Source organism: Pseudophryne corroboree, chromosome 6 (assembly GCF_028390025.1).
Source record: "Pseudophryne corroboree isolate aPseCor3 chromosome 6, aPseCor3.hap2, whole genome shotgun sequence".
NCBI lineage: Eukaryota > Metazoa > Chordata > Amphibia > Anura > Myobatrachidae > Pseudophryne > Pseudophryne corroboree.
In genome coordinates, this window is record NC_086449.1 from 545,683,145 (window position 1) to 545,702,237 (window position 19,093).

The 19,093-nt window shown below is 41.5% G+C and overlaps 1 protein-coding gene across 1 annotated transcript in view; it reads left to right on the plus strand.

Annotated features, from left to right (window-relative positions):
- The window catches only part of RASSF9 (Ras association domain family member 9), a 44,852-nt gene extending 36,839 nt beyond the window's left edge, over window positions 1-8,013 (plus strand). The window contains exon 4 of the mRNA XM_063930012.1: window positions 5,922-8,013. Coding sequence (XP_063786082.1) covers window positions 5,922-7,137 — 1,216 coding nt within the window. The 3' untranslated portion in view covers window positions 7,138-8,013. The remainder of the gene's footprint in view (window positions 1-5,921) is intronic.
- Window positions 8,014-19,093: the final 11,080 nt, after the last annotated feature.

The following is a 19,093-nucleotide window of genomic DNA, read 5'->3' on the forward strand; positions in this document are numbered from 1 at the left end:
CACCATCAGAATCCTCCTTGTCAATTTCCTCCTCAGCGCCAGCAACACCCATATCCTCATCCTGGTGTACTTCAACAGTGACATCTTCAATTTGACTATCAGGAACTGGACTGCGGGTGCTCCTTCCAGCACTTGCAGGGGGCATGCAAATGGTGGAAGGAGCCACATTTTCCCGTCCAGTGTTGGGAAGGTCAGGCATCGCAACCGACACAATTGGACTCTCCTTGGGGATTTGTGATTTAGAAGAATGTACAGTTCTTTGCTGTGCTTTTGCCAGCTTAAGTCTTTTAATTTTTCTAGCGGGAGGATGAGTGCTTCCATCCTCATGTGAAGCTGAACTACTAGCCATGAACATAGGCCAGGGCCTCAGCCGTTCATTGCCACTCCGTGTCGTAAATGGCATATTGGCAAGTTTACGCTTCTCATCAGACGCTTTTAATTTTTGATTTTTGGGTCATTTTACTAAACTTTTGTTTTTTGGATTTTACATGCTCTCTAATATGACATTGGGCATCGGCCTTGGCAGACGACGTTGATGGCATTTCATCATCTCGGCCTTGACTAGTTGCAGCAGGATAGTATACTTGATGACACAGAGGTAGAGCAACGGACTACTGTACCGTACTGCTCTATTTATATACTGGTGGTCAGCAAAATTCTGCACTGTCCTCCTACTATATACTGCGCACAACTGCAATGCAGCACAGGTATGGATGGATAGTATACTTGACGACACAGAGGTAGAGCAATGGACTACTGTACCATACGGCTATATATATACTGGTGGTCAGCAAAATTCTGCACTGTCCTCCTACTATATACTGCGCACAACTACAATGCAGCACAGGTATGGATGGATAGTATACTTGATGACACAGAGGTAGAGCAATGAACTACTGTACCGTACCGCTATATATATACTGGTGGTCAGCAAAATTCTGCACTGTCCACCTACTATATATTGTGCACAACTACAATGCAGCACAGATATGGATTGTATACTTGACGACACAGAGGTAGAGCAATGGACTTCTGTACCGTACTGCTATATATATACTGGTGGTCAGCAAAATTCTGCACTGTCCTTCTACTATATACTGCGCACAACTACAATGCAGCACAGATATGGATTGTATTCTTGATGACACAGAGGTAGAGCAATGGCCTACTGTACCGTACTGCTATATATATACTGGTGGTCAGCAAAAGTCTGCACTGTCCTCCTACTATATACTGCACACAACTACAATGCAGCATAGATATGGATTGTATACTTGACGACACAGAGGTAGAGCAATGGCCTACTGTACCATACTGCTATATATATACTGGTGGTCAGCAAAAGTCTGCACTGTCCTCCTACTATATACTGCACACAACTACAATGCAGCATAGATATGGATTGTATACTTGACGACACAGAGGTAGAGCAATGGCCTACTGTACCGTACTGCTATATATATACTGGTGGTCAGCAAAATTCTGCACTGTCCTCCTACTATATACTGCGCACAACTACAATGCAGCACAGGTATGGATGGATAGTATACTTGACGACACAGAGGTAGAGCAATGGACTACTGTACCGTACTGCTATATATATACTGGTGGTCAGCAAAATTCTGCACTGTCCTCCTACGATATACTACAATGCAGCACAGATATGGAGCGTTTTCAGGCAGAGAACGTAGATATTTGCAGCACACTGAGCACAGATATTTGCAGCACACTGAGCACAGATATTTGCAGCACACTGAACACAGAAACTGAGAGAATGCAGCCACGTCCTCTCGCTATCATCTCCAATGCACGAGTGAAAATGGCGGTGACGCGCGGCTCTTTATATGCAATATGAATCTTGCGAGAATACGACAGCGGGATGATGACGTTCGGGCACGTTCGTGTTAACCGAGCAAGGCGGGAAGATCCGAGGCTGCCTCGTAACCGTGTAAAATAGGTGAAGTTCGGGGTGGTTCGGATCTCAATGAACCGAACCCGCTCATCTCTAGTTAGGAAAAAGTTTGGTGGATTTATTCAATGACAATACTTTCCAGTGTGCACACATACCCAATATGCACTTAGCTATGCACACAGAGTCACATTGATTATTTAAATTTAAACCACCATAGGGCATCTATGAAATGTAACTCCCAGCACTCCGAAAGAAAACTGTGTAATGTTTCATAAATTAAGTCATGTAAATGTATTACACCTATGGAAAATCTAGATACACTCATCCAGTGTCCAGCAGGGCCGTATTATCCATTAGGCTAACTAGGCTGAAGTCTAAGGGCACCACAGGGATTGGGACCTGTTAATTAATTTTTTTGCATGGGTCACTGTTCCCTGCACCCTAGGGCTTTAAGGGCTAAAGGCACTTTGCACTATGAAAAGAGTTCAGCAGACTTTATTCCAACTGGGTATCAGTGTTCGTGTGAATACTGTAAAAAATGACATACTGTAAGCTATGCTTCCCAAATGTAGCTGTAGTGGGGTGAAAGATTGAATTACCGGTGGGTGCCTGAAATATCTGAAAGCATAGGGGCCTGGCCATGGATTAATATGGCCCTGCTGCCCAGCCAAATTCTTTGTGCATCTCCACAGCCTCCTTCTTACTATGTAACACACACTTCATTTGAGACCAGACTGCTTTTCCATGTGCCCCTAGAGGCACTTGTTTGTCTTGAAATTTGAGGAGAACAAACTCATTGGGACATATATAATAGGATCTGGGTTTGCCGGAGGTGCGGGATGCTGGACAATCTCAGAGGATTTTTTAATGCTGGAATCATTTCTAAGGCAAAACTATGCCTTGTAAATGATTGGCGCTTTAAAAAACCTTAGAGATTGTTCAGCATCCCACATCTCCGGCAAACTCGGACTCTATTACATATGTCCCCTTGTGTCCTACTGCATGATGACACATCGCTCACCTTGATCTACACTTTCTTTGAAGAAAAAAAAAATATTGCCAAGTAATGTATGTGTTCCCTGTGTCTCCTCTTATTTTATGGTTAGTATGTGCCCACACCATCTCTTCTGATTGGTCTGCATAGTGCCGTGGCATGCCTTTGTAGGAGCTTTTGCCTGTGCAAAGAGGGGTGCACTGGGATGTGAGGGCCATCATACTGTATACTAATAATGTATCAGTATTAGAGATAACGAGATGAGTGCTGGGCATACAGTAATCCTGCACCCAGGGCCAGTGACAGGGGGGTACAAAGGGGACAACTGTACTGGGCCCCAAGGATCAGAGGGGCCCAAAGTATATGCTGATAAGTACCCAGCAGGGATGTGAGCCATCTTGTCCAAATAGGGCAGCAAGCTGTAGGTGGTGTTGCCACAGCCTTAGAGTGACAGGAGCCTCTCACACAAAGTGACTGTGCGGTAGCGAGTGTGCATCCACTCTTCCAGGTTCTGCTCTGTTGCAGGCAGTTATGGGACATGGCAGCAGCTCCGCTGGCCAGGATTCCTGTGCCCTGCATTGTCCTCTTCTGGAAGGGTCTGCTGTGCGGTGTTCTTGTCTGGGGAGTGCAGCACAGGTGAGTCTCTCCCCGGGTTAAGAGTGGCTCAGGGAGGGGATACAGGGATTTGGCATGGGCTGGGGGAGCTGAGAATGCAACATGGAGTCATTGGGGAAAAACAGACTGTGGGGTGTGTGGGAGGAAGGAGAGAGGGAGACGCAGACTGTGGTGTGTAGGGGTGAGGAAGGAGAAATATATATTTTTATATTTGTATAAATATTTATATATATATATATATATATATACACAGTATATATATATTTTAACAGTTTCTTATATAGCGCAAATTCTGTTGAACTTTAATAAATAAATACACACATTTATTTATATATATATATATATATGTATACTGTATATCATCTGAGGGGGCCCCAGATATATCACTGTATGGGGCCCCGAGAATTTTGTTGCCGGCCCTGCTTGCACCTGACAGAGGGTTCGTGTGATTCCAGTGTGCAGGTAATGATAAACCTCATCTCCCTTAATTGCACTCCTGGAAAGAACACATGAACCCACTTTTCTGACACTAAAAGGCTATACATCAGGATTATGGGTAATTACAGTAAGAACTCTATTACAATTTACATGATCATTTTATTTTATCTCGGAAAAGCTAAAGCAAGCTAAATTACACTGAAAAATGATTTTTGTTTGAAACCATACGTATGTGAAAATTACTGGGTATTTAAACAAAGCATTGTTGCCTAGTCTTCCAGAACTTCCAGGATAGTCCTACATTTTGGAAAGCTTTCTCGGGCTCCAGGGACAGAAGACCAGAGACTTAATTAGCAACATATTGAGTCACTGTGGATATTGCTACTGGAAATAACAATATCCTCGCCCACAGTGGAAGCAAGCTTTATCACAGCCACAGTTATGCATTTTCCAAGAGATTTGTACAACTGTAGTCAGTATATAAAATGATACATTATTTCCCTAAAGTATGTAAATTACTGAATGTACCATAGTGTCTGTAAATAAATCAACAAACTGAATACCGAAAATGAACACCTATCTTTTTCTAACGCATTTCTAACAGCAGAAAATACATTTAAACATTTCTTGCTTCCCATGATAGTGGCTTGCATGAACCATTAACACTTGGCCTAGTAAAAAAAAATAAACATGACTCAAATGCACCATTATAACTAGTTACAGTAGTTAAAACCAAGACAAACAATGACTTGTACTGTAGATTCTGTAACTTGTACATTATTTAAGTTGAGTCAGTGCTCTCACACCCAGAACATGTTTGTAATTGTCAGCTTCAAATGTATTTTACTGCTATCTGGGCATGAATAAAAGATAAATATCTCAGAGAAATTTTTTTTAAAACAATTGCAATTACAATATATCTCCAGTATAGACAAATTAAATGTGCAGATAGATTTAGAGTTAGGCGGAGAAACTAAAAGAAAAAAAGAAAGATTTCTAATATATTTTTAACTACAGGCTAAGTTTTTTTCTTTTTTTTTTTTTAATTACTTTACACCGGGAAAAGAAAATGTAATAAAATAAGAATACCCTTGTTTTTCCATGGCATGCCTATATTTATGGAAAGGATCTAAGAGATAAGTATGGGTGTGCATATCAGTTCAACTTGCATGATCAAGGCCCCACCCCCTCTGCGCTCTGAATGCCCCAGTATGCCTACTTCCCTTATTAAATGGTTAAGAATATAAAGGTCTTTATAGAGTCTGGGAGGTCTTCCTGAAATTCTGGAGCTACTATATGCTGGGAGAATAAATACATACTGTCAGCAAAGGAATGTGGTCAGCATCCCGGCGGTCTGCATGATGACGGTCATGTGACCAATGCCGGAATCCTGACATCACTCTGAATCCCGGCGTCAGAACCCTGACTGCTGACATCTGAAGGTAAGTACTGGGGTGCTGGTTAGTGTCAGGGCCGGGGGGGTTAGGGTTAGGCACTACAGGTGGGGTTAGCTGTAGCCACCACCCCCGGAAGTCTTAGCCCTAGCCGCCACCCCCTGTGATTAGCCATAGCTGCCACCCCCACTATCTTAGCCCTAGCCACCACTCGAGGTGGGTTAGAGTTAGGGTAGGTGGCAGTGGAGGGGTAGGTTAATTACCCTATACTGGAAACGTACTCTTTTCTTTAGCCAATCATGATGGAAGTAGATGCAATTCAAACAAAGAACAATATGATATGTTTTTATATCTCTAATTTTGTTTCATGTAATTATTCATTGTTGACATTATTTTGTATAACTTGTTGCTTTTTTTTTCTTTATCATAGCAAAACCTCATACTTATGGGTATTTATATTTGTGATTCTTCAAAAGACACATAACCTCCAATTTATAAATACCAGTGATCCTGTACTTGACATCATACTGTAGAGACATAATTTAACATTTGTCCTTTACTTCTTTAGTTTACCCAATAAAAAAATGGAGAATGAAGACAGACAAATTACTGTATGGGTTTGCCAAGAAGAAAAAATAGTCTGTGAATTGACAAAACACACAACCAGTGCAGAAGTAATAAAAGCTCTTCTTGAAGAACATCAAGCTGTAACCAGAAGCAACTGTTGTCTATTGGATCATTACAAAGAGTATTGTATTGTGGAAAAATGGAAACATTTTGAACGCCTTTTGCCGCCATCCACAAAAATACTGAAACTCTGGCAGGCTTGGGGTACAGAACAAATTAACTTGAGCTTTGTTCTAGTGAAAGCAGGTATGTTGAAGCCTTGTTCTAAGTGGAACACTACCGAAAATGCCATAGTCCCTGATAAACACAGGGCTCATCGGAAATATAGTGCAAAAGCTTATGTTAAGGCTTTTCCACTGGAAAAACAGAAGACGATTGTAAGAAATACTTTTAGAAAATTGGCAAAGCAGAAAAGAGGCATGGAGCACCAAGAAACACATTGTATAAAGAGAAACAATCCAGTTTTGCTTTCTCAAGATAACATTATTAAGCAGACAGACAAAGTTCTATACCAGGATAAAAAGATAAAGGAACGTGGAAAATGTCAACAGTTGAAAAAATCAGAGAACAACGGAGAGCACTTTGCCTGTGAAAGCTCAGTGATAGCAGATGACTTTAGACTCCATCAAATAAAGTATTTTCCAGATACGGATAGCCTGGAAAAACTGCTACATATTGAAGAAGAGTTAATTCATCATCATTTGCTTATTAAAATGTTATCTGATGAAATTAGAGAGGAGATATCTTCCATATTCATAGAACAAAATAGAGATTTGTGTATTTGTGATGCAGTACAGAAGATGCACATGGAAACATATACTTCTGAAAGGGTTCAGAAAGAGATAGATGAGAGCATTCAGGTGGGGTTACAATTACATTCTCTCTTCAATAGCATTCAGAAAGAAGTCCAGTGCAGTGATTTACTGCTACATAGGCAGCAACAGGAATATAAAATCCTACAGGAAGAACTAAATTCACTATGTGTAAGTGATACAAAGAACTGTTTGTGTCATAGTCCACAACAACAATATAACATACCTTTAGGTGCTGGTAGTAGTAAAGAATTAGGTGACATCACTAAAGCAGTGTCTAATATGGATTTACAAAATAACACAGATTCAGATACCGGAATCAGCTCCACTCATAGTCAAGATTGAGTCTGCTTCATGGGAACTAGTGACATTTGCTGAGTTACACTTGTCTACCTACTGTAAAGAATGACAGACCAATTGTAAAGTACTGGATGTCTAATATGCTTAATGTGACAGTGCAATAACAATGAAACATAATGTGCCCAAATGAGGTACAGATTAGGCACATACCCACGGCAATGAAAAGGTTAAAAACATATCACATCTTTATTGTGTTTACTTTAGAAATACATTCTGTGCTTCTTGTACCAGGGCACTTTATATAATGGCCAAACATTATGGGGATGCTAGTTACACGGTTCCTTCATAATTATGTGATGAATGCTTTACTATTTTGATTTAAACAGACATGGAGGCATTAAAGGCCATTTTGACTTGTCTAATGGTTATTTTCACATGTTGCTCTGTAACAACAGTCACTGCAGTATTATATATTTTTTTTTTACATTTATATAACACTACATGTGCACATGGTTTATAGAAAAGAAAGAAATAGGACAACAAGTTTTAGAATAATACATCCAGAAACTGTTCAGGATTATAAACAACTCCTTACTCTGAAGTGCCTTTTTGCACACAAATGAGCCTGTACACAAGAGACGAGCCATTCACTTCTCATATTCCGCATTTGCTTCTCCATTCCATAGAATGCCATTCTGCACTGGATTTGTAAATTAGCATTTTGCAGGCTTAGCCCATGAAAAGAGCTGGGATGACACAGTCTAATCATCCTGCAGTGGGATGTGGTTGCAGTAAGTCTGGGAGCACAGAAGGTAAAATTCCACAGCCAAAAAGTATATGAAATTCGGCAGCCAAATGCAGACTGAGGCTCATTTTTTATGAACCAGTTTCAACCATTTTATTTATCATTATTATACATACAGTACGTCTTGTATCTTAAAAATATAAAATGTGTAAAAACAATATGCATATGAAATGTTCTATGCAGTGTTTAACATGTTTACTTAAAAAAATGTAAGTAAATAAATCTGACATGTTACATTGGAGTTCATTTGATCAAGATCGATTACATATGATAATCCATTGTATGTTAATTAGGTTTATACTGTACATTTATGTTTTTTGCCATCTTTGTTACTGAAGACAAACTGCTTTAGCTATGCATCAATTATAAAAACTAGCTGCCCTCTGTATACCACAGCTTGTTATTTTGTTATTTATTTTTGAACCTCTTCTCCATGTAAATGTTAATGGCTATTAAATGTGCATAAATAAATGCTTACTGCTGTGCGTCTGTTAATTGTCCTCATTTAATTTTATCACATGACAAAAAGTTATTTAAACAACAATATGGTAAAATCTGACATTGTGACTTTTTAAAATTATGTTCTTTTGTTTCAAATGTAACACTAGTTAATAAATTCCAGAGTTTCCCATAAAATATTTTTAGTAAAAATTTGACTACTATTCTGATTTATAATGAATTCTAAAAGAGTTTAACTGATTGTGCAATACATCTTTATTTTTTTACCACTTTAACATTTTACATTCTTACTTGGCATTTGATTGAATTCTCTATATTTGGAAATGTACCATGTAGTGTAAAACCAATGAAATACTGTTATTAACCACAATAGACTGTGAATGGTGCAAATAATATAGACTCTTGCTCCAACCAGAGCCACATTAGTGCCCTGTGCAAGACAGAACATTTGTGCCCCCCATAATTGTAATAGGGACAGCATGCACCAAAGATTTGCATACCAAAAAAAAGGGAAATGGCCTAATGGGGAAGGGGCATGGACCCCCAATTCAAATTACACCACACAGTAATGTCCCTTATTAACATTAGTGTTTCTTATACACATTATGCCACACAGTAGTAGTGACCATTACACACTATGCTACACAGGAGTAGTGTACATGTTACCTTACATGTTACACCACACAATAGTAGTGCCCCTTACACATAATGCCACACAACAATAGTGTCCCTTGCATGTTAGTCCACATAGTAGTAGTGCCCCTTGCACATTATAACACATAGTAATAGTGCCTCTTGCACATTATTCCACACAGTAGTAGTGCCTATGACACATTTTGCCACAATAGTAGTGCCCATTACACATTATGCCACACAGTACTGGTGCTTCTTACATATTATGCCCACAGAAGTTGTGCCCACTGCACATTATTCCCACAGTAGTAGTGCCCCTTGCACCTTATGCCACACAGTAAGTAGTGCCCCTTGCACCTTATGCCACACAGTAGTAGTGCCCCTTGCACCTTATGCCATACAGTAGTAATGCCTCTTGCACATTATTTCACACAGTAGTAATGCCTTTCAAACATTATGACCACAGAATTTGTGCCCATTGTATATTATGCCACACAGTAGTAGTGGCCCTTGTACAGGCCCTTGTACATTATGCCACACACCAGCTGTGACCCTAATACATTATGACACACAATAGTAGTGCCCTTTGCATGTTCTGCCACAAAGTAGTAGTGCCCCTTAAACATTATGCCACACAGTAGTAGTGCCCATTGCATGTTATTCCATGCAGTAGCAGTGCCCCTTAAACATTATGCTTACAACAGTAATGTCCCTTATTAACATTAGTGTTTCTTATACACATTATGCCACACAGTAGTAGTACCCATTATACACTATGACACACAGGAATTGTGCCTCTTACATGTTTCACCACACAGTAGAAGTGCCCCTAACACATTGTAACACACAGCCTTAGTGTCCCTTACATGTTATTCCACATAGTAGTAGTGCCCCTTGCACATTATGACACACTGTAGTAGTGCCTCTTGCACATTATTCTACACAGTAGTAGTGTCTCTTACACATTATGCCAACAATAGTAGTGCCCCTTGCACATTATGCGATACAGTAGTAGTGTCCCTTGCACCATACAGTAGTATTACCTCTTGCACATTATTCCACACAGTAGTAATTACTCTTACACATTAATCCCAGAAGTAGTGGCCATTGCACATTATTCCAACACAGTGGTAGTGCTGCTTGCACATTCTGCCACACAGTAGTTGTGTCCATTATATGTTATGCCACACAGGAGTAGTACTCCTTGCATGTTATGCCACACACTAGTAGTGCCCCTTAAATATTATGCCACACAATAGTGGTGCCCCTTACAGTTATTCCACACAGATATTGGACCTGGATTTGTAGTATGTACTATGGCACAGTGTACCTCTGTATGATTATGTTGTGCCTCCATTGAAACTGAGACATATATGTAGTTTGCAGAACGGTCCTATAAGAACATATAGTAGGCATGCTCCTTAGTGTGTGCTGGGTGGATCAACCAGGCACACAGCTGCAACTTCAAGGTTTTTCATAGTATACATAGTGGTGCAGTGTAGTTCATTCTGGGGTATTATGGTCAATTGATCTGGTCAACATTGTGGAGATGTCTCAAGCTATCAATATTTTACACTAGGTTTGGATGCCACAAGTTTGTGTTGAGCTTAATCCTTCATTTTTGTATAAAATATAGAACTTGCCACACACATCAAAATTAGAGATGTGCACCGGAAATTTTTCGGGTTTTGGATTTGGTTCCGCGGCCATGTTTTGGATTCGGACGCGTTTTGGCAAAACCTCCCTGAAAATTTTTTGTCGGATTCGGGTGTGTTTTGGATACGGGTGTTTTTTTACAAAAACCACTAAAAAACAGCTTAAATCATAGAATTTGGGGGTCATTTTGATCCCATAATATTATTAACCTCAATAACCATAATTTCCAGTAATTTCCAGTCTATTCTGAACACTTCACACCTCACAATATTATTTTTAGTCCTAAAATTTGCACCGAGGTCACTGGATGACTAAGCTAAGCGACCCAAGTGGCCGACACAAACACCTGGCCCATCTAGGAGTGGCACTGCAGTGTCAAACAGGATGGCAGATTAAAAAAATTGGCCCCAAACAGCACATGATGTAAAGAAAAAAAGAGGTGCACCAAGGTCGCTGGATGACTAATCTAAGCGACCCAAGTGGCCGACACAAACACCTGGCCCATCTAGGAGTGGCACTGCAGTGTCAGACAGGATGGCAGATTTAAAAATAGTCCCCAAACAGCACATGGTGCAAAGATAAATTAAAGAAAAAAGAGGTGCAAGATGGAATTGTCCTTGGACCCTCCCACCCACCCTTATGTTGTATAAACAGGACATGCACACTTTAACAAACCCATCATTTCAGCGACAGGGTCTGCCACATGACTGTGACTGAAATGACTGGTTGGTTTGGGCCCCCACCAAAAAAGAAGCAATCAATCTCTCCTTGCACAAACTGGCTCTACAGAGGCAAGATGTCCACCTCCTCCTCATCGTCCGATTCCTCACCCCTTTCACTGTGTACATCCTCCTCCTCACAGATTATTAATTCGTCCCCACTGGAATCCAACATCTCAGGACCCTGTGTACTTTCTGGAGGCAATTGCTGCTGGTGATTGTCTCCACGGAGGATTTGATTATAATTCATATTGATGAACATCATCTTCTCCACATTTTGTGGAAGTAACCTCATACGCTGATTGCTGACAAGGTGACCGGCTGCACTAAACACTCTTTCGGAGTACACACTGGAGGGGGGGGGGCAACTTAGGTAAAATAAAGACAGTTTGTGCAAGGGCCTCCAAATTGCCTCTTTTTCCTGCCAGTATACGTATGGACTGTCTGACGTGCCTACTTGGATGCGGTCACTCATATAATCCTCCACCATTCTTTCAATGGTAACAGAATCATATGCAGTGACAGTAGACGACATGTCAGTAATCGTTGGCAGGTCTTTCAGTCCAGACCAGATGTCAGCACTCGCTCCAGACTGCCCTGCATCACCGCCAGCAGATGGGCTAGGAATTCTTAGCCTTTTCCTCGCAGCCCCAGTTGCAGTAGAATGTGAAGGAGGAGCTGTTGATGGGTCACGTTCCGCTAGACTTGACAATTTTCTCACCAGCAGGTCTTTGAACCTCTGCAGACTTGTGTCTGCCGGAAAGAGAGATACAACGTAGGTTTTAAATCTAGGATCGAGCATGGTGGCCAAAATGTAGTGCTCTGATTTCGACAGATTGACCACCCGTGAATCCTGGTTAAGCGAATTAAGGGCTCCATCCACAAGTCCCACATGCCTAGCGGAATCGCTCCGTTTTAGCTCCTCCTTCAATATCTCCAGCTTCTTCTGCAAAAGCCTGATGAGGGGAATGACCTGACTCAGGCTGGCAGTGTCTGAACTGACTTCACGTGTTGCAAATTCAACGGGTTGCAGAACCTTGCACAACATTGAAATCATTCTCCACTGCGCCTGAGTCAGGTGCATTCCCCCTCCTTTGCCTATATCGTAGGTAGCTGTATAGGCTTGAATGGCCTTTTGCTGCTCCTCCATCCTCTGAAGCATATAGAGGGTTGAATTCCATCTCGTTACCACCTCTTGCTTCAGATGATGGCAGGGCAGGTTCAGGAATGTTTGGTGGTGCTCCAGTCTTCGGCACGCGGTGGCTGAATGCCGAAAGTGGCCCGCAATTCTTCGGGCCACCGACAGCATCTCTTGCACGCCCCTGTCGTTTTTTAAATAATTCTGCACCACCAAATTCAATGTATGTGCAAAACATGGGACGTGCTGGAATTTGCCCAGATGTAATGCACGCACAATATTGGTGGCGTTGTCCGATGTCACAAATCCCCAGGAGAGTCCAATTGGGGTAAGCCATTCTGCGATGATGTTCCTCAGTTTCCGTAAGAGGTTGTCAGCTGTGTGCCTCTTATGGAAAGCGGTGATACAAAGCGTAGCCTGCCTAGGAACGAGTTGGCGTTTGCGAGATGCTGCTACTGGTGCTGCCGCTGCTGTTCTTGCTGCGGGAGGTAATACATCTACCAGTGGGCTGTCACAGTCATATAGTCCTGAGTCTGCCCTGCTCCACTTGTCCACATGTCCGTGGTTAAGTGGACATTGGGTACAACTGTATTTTTTAGAACACTGGTGACTTTTTTTCTGACATCTGTGTACATTTTCTGTATCGCCTGCCTAGAGAAATGGATCCTAGATGGTATTTGGTACTGGGGACACATTAAATCAAGCAATTCTCTAGTTCCCTGTGAATTAACACTGGATACCGGACACACGTTTAACACCACCGGAGCTGCCAAGACCTGAGTTATCTGCTTTGCAGCAGGATGACTGCTGTGATATTTCATCTTCCTCGCAAAGGACTGTTGGACAGTCAATTGCTTAATGGAAGTAGTACAAGTGGTCTTCCGACTTCCCCTCTGGGATGACGATCGACTCCCAGCAGCAACAACAGCAGCGCCAGCAGCAATAGGCGTTACACTCAAGGATGCATCGGAGGAATCCCAGGCAGGAGAGGACTCGTCAGACTTGACAGTGACATGGCCTGCAGGACTATTGGCTTTCCTGTCTAAAGAGGAAATTGACACAGGGAGTTGGTGGTGTGGTTTGCAGGAGCTTGTTTACAAGAGGAAGGGATTTAGTTGTCAGTGGACTGCTTCCGCTGTCACCCTATTTTAACTTGTCAATGACTTCTGATGAATGCGCTCCAGGTGACGTATAAGGGAGGATGTTCCTAGGTGGTTAACGCACTTACCCCTACATATTACAGCTTGACAAAGGCAACACACGGCTTGACACCTGTTGTCCGCATTTCTGTTAAAATAATTACACACCGGAGAGGTGATTTTTTTTTGTATTTTGACCAGGCATGTCAATGGCCATATTCGTCCCACGGACAACAGGTGTCTCCCCGGGTGCCTGACTTAAACAAACCACCTCACCATCAGAATCCTCCTTGTCAATTTCCTCCTCGGCGCCAGCCACACCCATATCCTCATCCTGGTGTACTTCAACAGTGACATCTTCAATTTGACTATCAGGAACTAGACTGCGGGTGCTCCTTCCAGCACTTGCAGGGGCGTGCAAATGGTGTAAGGTGCAACCTCTTCCCGTCCAGTGTTGGGAAGGTCAGGCATTGCAACCGACACAATTGGACTCTCCTTGGGGATTTGTGATTTAGAAGAACGCACAGTTCTTTGCTGTGCTTTTGCCAGCTTAAGTCTTTTCATTTTTCTAGCGGGAGGATGAGTACTTCCATCCTCGTGTGAAGCTGAAACACTAGCCATGAACATAGGCCAGGGCCTCAGCCGTTCCCTGCCACTCCATGTCATAAATGGCATATTGGCAAGTTTACGCTTCTCATCAGATGCTTTTAATTTTGATTTTTGTGTCATTTTACTGAACTTTTGTTTTTTGGATTTTACATGCTCTCTACTATGACATTCAGCACGAGGTGGAAGTGGATCTTAATCTTTCCCTATTTTACCATCCACATTTTTGTTCTCCATTTTTTAATGTGTGGAATTATATGCCAGTAATATATCAATAGCAATGGCCTACTGTACCGTACTGCTATATATTATATACTGGTGGTCAGTAAAATTATGCACTGTACTCCTACTATATATACTGTGAACAACTAAAATGCACCACAGGTATGGATGGATAGTATACTTGACGACACAGAGGTAGGTAGAACAGTGGCCTACTGTACCGTACTGCTATATATATTATATACTGGTGGTCAGCAAAATTATGCACTGTCCTCCTACTATATATACTGCGCACAACTAAAATGCACCACAGGTATGGATGGATAGTATACTTGATGACACAGAGGTAGGTAGAGCAGTGGACTACTGTACCGTACTGCTATATATTATATACTGGTGGTCAGCAAAATTATGCACTGTACTCCTACAATATATACTGTGCACAACTAAAATGCACCACAGGTATTGATGGATAGTATACTTGACGACACAGAGGTAGGTAGAACAGTGGCCTACTGTACCGTACTGCTATATATTATATACTGGTGGTCAGCAAAATTATGCACTGTCCTCCTACTACTGTGCACAACAACTGAAATGCACCACAGGTATGGATGGATAGTATACTTGATGACACAGAGGTAGGTAGAGCAGTGGCCTACTGTACCGTACTGCTATATATTATATACTGGTGGTCAGCAAAATTATGCACTGTACTCCTACTATATATACTGTGCACAACTAAAATGCACCACAGGTATGGATGGATAGTATACTTGACGACACAGAGGTAGGTAGAACAGTGGCCTACTGTACCGTACTGCTATATATTATATACTGGTGGTCAGCAAAATTATGCACTGTCCTCCTACTACTGTGCACAACAACTAAAATGCACCACAGGTATGGATGGATAGTATACTTGATGACACAGAGGTAGGTAGAGCAGTTGCCTACTGTACCGTACTGCTATATATTATATACTGGTGGTCAGCAAAATTATGCACTGTACTCCTACTATATATACTGCGCACAACTAAAATGCACCACAGGTATGGATGGATAGTATACTTGACGATACAGAGGTAGGTAGAGCAGTGGCCTACTGTACCGTACTGCTATATATTATATACTGGTGGTCAGAAAAATTATGCACTGTACTCCTACTATATATACTGCGCACTACTAAAATGCACCACAGGTATGGATGGATAGTATACTTGACGACACAGAGGTAGGTAGAGCAGTGGACTACTGTACCGTACTGCTATATATTATACACTGGTGGTCAGCAAAATTATGCACTGTACTCCTACTATATATACTGCGCACAACTAAAATGCACCACAGGTATGGATGGATAGTATACTTGATGACACAGAGGTAGGTAGAGCAGTGGCCTCCTGTACTTTACTGCTATATATTATATACTGGTGGTCAGCAAAATTATGCACTGTCCTCCTACTATATACAGCGCACACCTAAAATGCACCACAGGTAAGGATGGATAGTAAACTTGATGACACAAAGGTAGGTAGAGCAGTGGACTACTGTACCGTACTGCTATATATTATATACTGGTGGTCAGCAAAATTATGCACTGTACTCCTACTATATATACTGCGCACAACTAAAATGCACCACAGGTATGGATGGATAGTATACTTGATGACACAGAGGTAGGTAGAGCAGTGGACTACTGTACCGTAATGCTATATATTATATACTGGTGGTCAGCAAAATTATGCACTGTACTCCTACTATATATACTGTGCACAACTAAAATGCACCACAGGTATGGATGGATAGTATACTTGACGACACAGAGGTAGGTAGAACAATGGTCTACTGTACCGTACTGCAATATATTATATGCTGGTGGTCAGCAAAATTATGCACTGTCCTCCTACTACTGCGCACAACAACTAAAATGCACCACAGGTATGGATGGATAGTAAACTTGATGACACAGAGGTAGGTAGAGCAGTGGCCTACTGTACCGTACTGCTATATATTACATACTGGTGGTCAGCAAAATTATGCACTGTACTCCTACTATATATACTGTGCACAACTAAAATGCACCACAGGTATGGATGGATAGTATACTTGACGATACAGAGGTAGGTAGAGCAGTGGCCTACTGTACCGTACTGCTATATATTATATACTGGTGGTCAGCAAAATTATGCACTGTACTCCTACTATATATACTGCGCACAACTAAAATGCACCACAGGTATGGATGGATAGTATACTTGATGACACAGAGGTAGGTAGAGCAGTGGCCTACTGTACTTTACTGCTATATATTATATACTGGCGGTCAGCAAAATTATACACTGTACTCCTACTATATATACTGCGCACAACTAAAATGCACCACAGGTATGGATGGATAGTATACTTGACGACATAGAGGTAGGTAGAGCAGTGGCCTACTGTACCATACTGATATATATTATATACTGGTGGTCAGCAAAATGATGCACTGTACTCCTACTATATATACTGCGCACAACTAAAATGCACCACAGGTATGGATGGATAGTATACTTGACGACACAGAGGTAGGTAGAGCAGTGGCCTACTGTACCGTACTGCTATATATTATATACTGGTGGTCAGCAAAATTATGCACTGTCCTCCTACTACTGCGCACAACAACTAAAATGCACCACAGGTATGGATGGATAGTATTCTTGATGACACAGAGGTAGGTAGAACAGTGGCCTACTGTACCGTACTGCTATATATTATATACTGGTGGTCAGCAAAATTATGCACTGTACTCCTACTATATATACTGCGCACAACTAAAATGCACCACAGGTATGGATGGATAGTATACTTGACGATACAGAGGTAGGTAGAGCAGTGGCCTACTGTACCGTACTGCTATATATTATATACTGGTGGTCAGAAAAATTATGCACTGTACTCCTACTATATATACTGCGCACTACTAAAATGCACCACAGGTATGGATGGATAGTATACTTGACGACACAGAGGTAGGTAGAGCAGTGGACTACTGTACTGTACTGCTATATATTATACACTGGTGGTCAGCAAAATTATGCACTGTACTCCTACTATATATACTGCGCACAACTAAAATGCACCACAGGTATGGATGGATAGTATACTTGATGACACAGAGGTAGGTAGAGCAGTGGCCTACTGTACTTTACTGCTATATATTATATACTGGTGGTCAGCAAAATTATGCACTGTCCTCCTACTATATACAGCGCACACCTAAAATGCACCACAGGTAAGGATGGATAGTAAACTTGATGACACAAAGGTAGGTACAGCAGTGGACTACTGTACCGTACTGCTATATATTATATACTGGTGGTCAGCAAAATTATGCACTGTACTCCTACTATATATACTGCGCACAACTAAAATGCACCACAGGTATGGATGGATAGTATACTTGATGACACAGAGGTAGGTAGAGCAGTGGACTACTGTACCGTACTGCTATATATTATATACTGGTGGTCAGCAAAATTATGCACTGTACTCCTACTATATATACTGTGCACAACTAAAATGCACCACAGGTATGGATGGATAGTATACTTGACGACACAGAGGTAGGTAGAACAATGGCCTACTGTACCGTACTGCAATAAATTATATGCTGGTGGTCAGCAAAATTATGCACTGTCCTCCTACTACTGCGCACAAACACTAAAATGCACCACAGGTATGGATGGATAGTAAACTTGATGACACAGAGGTAGGTAGAGCAGTGGACTACTGTACTGTACTGCTATATATTATATACTGGTTGTCAGCAAAATAATGCACTGTACTCCTACTATATATACTGCGCACAACTAAAATGCACCACAGGTATGGATGGATAGTATACTTGATGACACAGAGGTAGGTAGAGAAGTGGACTACTGTACCGTACTGCTATATATTATATACTGGTGGTCAGCAAAATTATGCACTGTACTCCTACTATATATACTGCGCACAACTAAAATGCACCACAGGTATGGATGGATAGTATACTTGATGACACAGAGGTAGGTAGAGAAGTGGACTACTGTACCGTACTGCTATATATTATATACTGGTGGTCAGCAAAATTATGCACTGTACTCCTACTATATATACTGCGCACAACAACTAAAATGCACCACAGGTATGGATGGATAGTATACTTTATGACACAGAGGTAGGTAGAGCAGTGGCCTACTGTACTTTACTGCTATATATTATATACTGGCGGTCAGCAAAATTATACACTGTACTCCTACTATATATACTGCGCACAACTAAAATGCACCACAGGTATGGATGGATAGTATACTTGACGACACAGAGGTAGGTAGAGCAGGGGCCTACTGTACCATACTGATATATATTATATACTGGTGGTCAGCAAAATGATGCACTGTACTCCTACTATATATACTGCGCACAACTAAAATGCACCACAGGTATGGATGGATAGTATACTTGACGACACAGAGGTAGGTAGAGCAGTGGCCTACTGTACCGTACTGCTATATATTATATACTGGTGGTCAGCAAAATTATGCACTGTCCTCCTACTACTGCGCACAACAACTAAAATGCACCACAGGTATGGATG